Genomic DNA, 5,699 nt, shown 5'->3' with positions numbered 1-5,699 from the left:
AGAATATTCCGTCCCCCAGTACGACTAATTTGGTCAGTTCCATGCCACAAGAACTATAGCCCGTCATAGATACACAGGGGAATCCAACGAAATATTGAATTCCATTCTACAACTCCTCTTTTCGTTTCAAAAGCGCGCTAAACCTGACTAGACGAATACTTTTTGAGCCCGTATTTAATGAATTGTTATGTTTTGTTACCTTTGTTTTTGTTATTGTTTTATTTTTCTGTTTGATTTTAAACAGCAAAGATGAATTGATTAATTTACTACACAATGTAATCGATAGTTTTATTTTTTTGAGCTTACTAGATTCTATCTTTGACATTTTCTAGAAAACACACAGCTAGACGAATACTTTTTGGACTCACTGTAAAGAAAATTCGATGAGTTCAAAGAAGAACGAGTAGAAGTAATGCAGTAAGAATCATGAACGAGTCTCTGAGTCATGAGTAGGGTTGGGTTTGACGCGCGCCTGATTTTAGTCGTGGCGTGGATGAGATTTGAGAATTTGGGCTTTTCCCAACACTACTCAGGATTCCAAAAGATGAATCATTCAACTTAAGGAATTTCTACAAAATCTCAAAATCCTAGGAGTCTAGAGTTTAGAAACATAGTAGGACTAGAAGTTTCCAAGACCGGAAAGTTTTGCGAATTTCCGTAAAATCAACAATAGTGATCAAAAATTGAGATCCAAATTTAAAATAAATTATATATAAATTTTAAAACTGGATATATTTTCGGATTAGAGCTAAATCAAATGTATAGTTTATCCATTTATCCTTTTTAAGTTGAGAGGACATCGCTACAATATTGTCTAGATCTTGTATATCCAGCCAAAAAATCTTGGAGGGTACCACAAGCGATGCCAAATTCTTAGATTCCTTAGATTAGTTAGATTCCGCTTTGGACACGGCGTTCGCTAGGAGCTCACGCTACGGCTCTGAAAAATAATAATATTTTTGAATTTACTACAACAATATGCGGAATGCTTCGATAGTGAAAACAAAAATAATCTTGATTAACTATAAAAGGTAAATATTTTTATTAGGTAACAATATTTATAATTAATTTTGAACTCCCAAACAGACTAACGCAGAATGAACTCCCCATATAAGTTTTGACGTTATGAGAACGCTCATGTAAGGTTTTCCAATTTTACGGAAACCAGATTTGCTGAAATGTTTATTAGGCATAAATCGCTGGTTGTATCGGTTTAAACAAGTTATTTAAGTGAATTGGATATATTGTGTAGGTAACAACAGATCAATGTGAGTCAATATCTAATGGTTTCTTATCATCTTTATACCATTAAATAAAAACAAATCTTTCTATTCTTTAAGCACCTTGCAATCCACTATTGGCCACTAGAATAGCTGGTTTACACTCCCTCTCATTTTTGGAAGCACAAATATCAATAAATTGATCAAAATTACGCCGATTTTTGCTTCTAGAATTTAAAAGTCAATTTTGAAATCGGATTCTGATATGCTTCACCTTAGGAAAGAGTATGTGGTTTATGGATAATTACATTCATGAAATTTTGAACGAATCGTTGTAGAGTGCCTCCTACTTGTGAATAAATCCAAAAAGCTGCCTGTCCCGATGCTATTAAAGCAGTGTTGAAACATCGTCGGAATAATTCATATTTCAGAAGCACTTCGTGAATAGTGAGAATTAAAAATAGCACGACACGACTTTTCCATTCCATGTTAAGCTGCAACTTTGAATCATCATTGTCCTGAACACTATCCGTGCACCAATACTGGCTAAATTTCGATGAACCCACGACTCTTCCCGCGCAATATGTTAAAGCCTTGTAATCCAGAAGCACATTGAAGCACCACAATCCTTCCAAAAGATCACGATATGCTTCGTCACATTTCTCAGTTCGCTGTTCGAATGATGGTTTTATAAAATTTTCTAGAAGTGTTTCCATGCGATAGCAAGTCTCCTGAAACGAATCCGTGCACAGATTGAACCTGAAATCGATTGTCTGATGCATTATGAACAAATTTAGAGAACATAAATTTCCTAAATACCGGTCTTCCATTCCAAGTAAATATCCGAAGACTCTCCAAAAGTGACACATAGCATCCAGATCTCTTGGATCGTTTTGAGCTCCTAATTTATTCGGATTCAATATCACAAACCTGTTTTATTCATATAATTAACTGTTGATTACTTTTTGCACATACGTACACCGTTGCATAATTACCCAAAAAAAGCGAACTGTGTAATCGCCATATCCCTCTGTGAGATGATCACTCCATAGTTGCTGGTCTTCGCTCGCCTCTGAATGGAGGAATGAACCTGTCGCACGTGCTTTAGTGATTGCCAAGAGCTGCAACGTTCATAAGCTCATAACACAGATGGTTGAAAACGTGAATAAGACAGTCACATACTAACCTACTTTCGAGCAACTTTGGGTCCTCACAGTACCAGTTGATTGTATGTCTCAAAGCTCCTAAATAGCGACGAGCTGCAACGCGGAAGGACGGTTTACCGCCGGTTGCAAAAACTAAGGCATTCAAAATCGACGGAACTGACATGACGGCCAACAATCCGCAGATGGTTCCATAGTAGATGGCGGCGAAGTTCCGTTGGAAATAGCGTTGTGCCCTGAAAGGTGTTCTTATGTATTTTAAATATTGAGAAATTTAAAAGATGAGTAGGTACCTTTTGAACTTGCGTTCATCGAACCAGGCCGGAATCGCAACACCACTTAGATCATCCTTCAGTGGAGTAGATTCACCTAAGGTGAGAAGATTCTCCACATAATCAGAAGCCATCGTGCTTGCTCGATTGTTATGACGGTACTGATCAGTGAATAAACTGCATATGCACGTGGTGCTGTGCTGATGCATTTCGAGAATGATGTTTTGATATAAAACCATACATACTGATACAATTTGCTGATAAGAACTGCGGAAATGGAAATGCCTGATCTGGTGGTAGGTATTCGAAAACAAATCTGAATAAATATGTGATTTCGAGCAGCGCAACTAATACGGACTTAAGTAATTATTAGAAAAAACAGCTTTATTAGAACAGTATTCATTGTTGCCGTTTTCGTACGCGGTAATATTCATCTATTCTCAGTTGCGATTTACACTCGCCAAGTAGTTGTGCGTCTGATCCGCGCACCTGGCGTTTTTGCTTTTTTTTCTTCCTACATTCGCACTAAGTGGCCAGCCCTTTGAAGTCGGCCGTATTTTATTCGATTTATATCGTTTTCTTCTTCGTGCACTTAAAACAGAGCGTGATTTATGCGTCTGCATACCACATCGTTTTGTTTTTGCTTCCCACGAAATATTCCTCTCACTCGAAATCTCTAATAGGTTTCCAGTCCACCTCTCTTAACCACGGGGCTGATGTTTTGATAGTGTTTTCGTAGTATATATGCAGTCTTTTTTCTTCTGTTTGCCGTTTATGCATTGTGTTTTTTGAAGCCCCCTCCCTCCATGTAATATTTTTTCCATACAAATTATTTTTTGTTCAACCGTCTAAGACGAGTTTAGTACTCTCCATTTAATTCCACTACGTTGTGAGGTCGTCTTCAGTGTCTTGTACTTGACTCGATTTTTGTTTGAAGAAAGCGTAAGAAAATGACAGACCTCTCTTCCCCCATAAGTGCTTAGTTAACAAGTGTACGACCGGTAGAGCAGATTTCGTTTCCGTCTGGAATCTACATACTTTGGAATTTAAGCCAGGTTACGTAAGCCGTATGAGGTCCTATTCACAGCTGTTGCTGCAGCAATACGTTTTCTTCACTTCACGTGAAACATCATTTTTACATGTCAAAAGCGTTCCTAGATAGGGCAATAACGGCTTCGGCGAGTTTTGTTCTATTATTGCCAGGGGGTTTTCTATAACTAATTATGCTTACGAGATGAACCGGCATAGGGCCGAAAATCTCGTAAATAAAGATAATTCAATTCAATTCAATTATGCTGCAATTTGGCCTAAACATTCTTTGCATATCATTTCATAAAATTTGCTCAACAAAAACCCCCTGGCGGCAATAATAGAACAAAATATGCAAAAGCCGTCATTTTCCCTATATAGATTCTTCAACAAATTTCAAACTATAGATAGTAAAATCTATAGATGAGCGAAAGCATGGTTGAGGATAGGGACGACACCAAAAACTTGATATCGACCGTTGTACGTATCTGTCAAATCAGCTTCGCCGGAAAGCCATGTTCAGACTATATCTGCCACATGTCATTTTTCATTGAATTTCATAGTTTCAAATAAAAGCATTGCTACATTGACGCCCCTTCCGTTGAAGAAATAATGATGGCATTGAAGTTTTTTTTTCTTCACATTCAAATGATCAATCGCTCACTTTGAGTGATTAATTGTTTATTCTCACGATGGATGAACAATTGAACACCTATTTTAAAAGATCCTAGAACCTATTTTAAAAAGGTGTGTGTACAAAAATGTGAGACACGTTTTTGGGTATTTATTTGGGTATCCGATATGCTCACAACAAGTTGTATTCGACGCGGAATGCAGTCCCATTGGTTCCTATTTAAAAATAGATCGATCGAACTTTGCCTTTCGCCTTTTGCGGAATGCAGTCCCATTGGTTCCTATTTAAAATTAGATCGATCGAACTTTGCCTTTCGTCCTTAATAAACTATGCCAAAGGACTGTTTTTACGGTGCAAAAAAAGCAAAACGCCCCAACCTGGATTCGAACTCGTGATCTCTGAATCGGGAAGCGGCTACTACATCAGAGCACCATTAATACACATAGAATGTAACAAGATACATACAAATATAAATCATTGAATTAGGCATATATTCATTGCCTATATAAGTATCAGAGTTTATCCTACAAGGATACCGGTTCCTACACTGTTTTAATGGATTGAGAAAAGAACATATAAGTTTTTCTCGTTGGTTATTAAAATATACAGTTTCAGCTTGAAAGATCATGCTAAAGTGCGCGTCGGTTCGATTGAAGTTACGCGTTTTTCGGCATACAAAAGTTACAGAGCTTACATTAAGGTACACCGGGGCAAGTTGAAACGGTTTTTTCAAAGTTGAACTTTGAAGTGCTATAAAAAAATCGCTTTTTAATAAATTTTGAATCCGTTTGCGGTGTTTGCTAGTTCGGGCCAAAGATTATACATAAAAAATAAGCAACCTCATCAAACTTTTTTGTAAATATTTTGTATATTGAAATTACTTTTTATGTGCATCATTTCAACTTGCCCCGCGTATCGGGGCAAGTTGAAACACTGCGCTACATACAGAGATAAATTATTTTCTCCGTATTAAAATCACAATATATGTACTCAGTGAGACTCAAGATGCACGAGGTTGTAAAGGTGACTAAATTCGCATAAGAGTCCCATGTAATTTTTTGATGATTTTGATTTTCTTTCTAGAAACTAGCCTAAAATTGTCTCCTGTTTAAGAAAAACTGATAACATAGCAGGCTTTGTTCTAAATATTTTCATACCAAATCGCAAATTGTGTCGCCTCATCTTGATATTTACTAGCATAAAAGTCACATTCCAGAAAAAAAATGTTCCCTTGCGAAAAATAAACATAGGCAGGGATTGCGTTTTTGTAGCTGCAATCTTCCGGGAATGGCAGTCAGAAGGTGCGTTCAGGGTAGTAGTTTGTTGTAAAAAATAATCAGGGCATTGGGTCATTGCCGATCCAAATTACAGCTTCCGTTTC

At 37.1% G+C, this 5,699-nt stretch overlaps 1 protein-coding gene across 1 annotated transcript; it reads right to left on the bottom strand.

Moving 5' to 3' along the window:
• Window positions 1-1,014: 1,014 nt before the first annotated feature.
• LOC134217018 (uncharacterized) lies at window positions 1,015-2,835 on the bottom strand. Its single transcript, XM_062695771.1, has 5 exons — window positions 2,677-2,835; window positions 2,407-2,619; window positions 2,216-2,341; window positions 2,040-2,150; window positions 1,015-1,979 (listed from the first exon to the last, which is right to left on the bottom strand). The coding sequence occupies exons 1-5, from the start codon at window positions 2,787-2,789 to the stop codon at window positions 1,496-1,498; spliced, it is 1,047 nt and encodes a 348-aa protein (XP_062551755.1). The 5' UTR covers window positions 2,790-2,835; the 3' UTR covers window positions 1,015-1,495.
• Window positions 2,836-5,699: the final 2,864 nt, after the last annotated feature.

This window comes from Armigeres subalbatus, chromosome 2 (assembly GCF_024139115.2).
Source record: "Armigeres subalbatus isolate Guangzhou_Male chromosome 2, GZ_Asu_2, whole genome shotgun sequence".
NCBI classification, from domain to species: Eukaryota; Metazoa; Arthropoda; class Insecta; order Diptera; family Culicidae; genus Armigeres; species Armigeres subalbatus.
Note: the sequence above shows the minus strand (reverse complement) of the source record. Positions and strands in the feature narration are given on the sequence as shown.

Coding starts and splice junctions, on each gene's coding strand:
- LOC134217018 (XM_062695771.1), bottom strand. CDS start 2,789: ATGGCTTCTGATTATGTGGAGAATCTTCTCACCTTAGGTGAATCTACT. Junction 2,620..2,676: donor GATGAACGCAAGTTCAAAAG/GTACCTACTCAT, acceptor AACACCTTTCAG/GGCACAACGCTATTTCCAAC. Junction 2,151..2,215: donor ACACAGTTCGCTTTTTTTGG/GTAATTATGCAA, acceptor TGAATAAAACAG/GTTTGTGATATTGAATCCGA.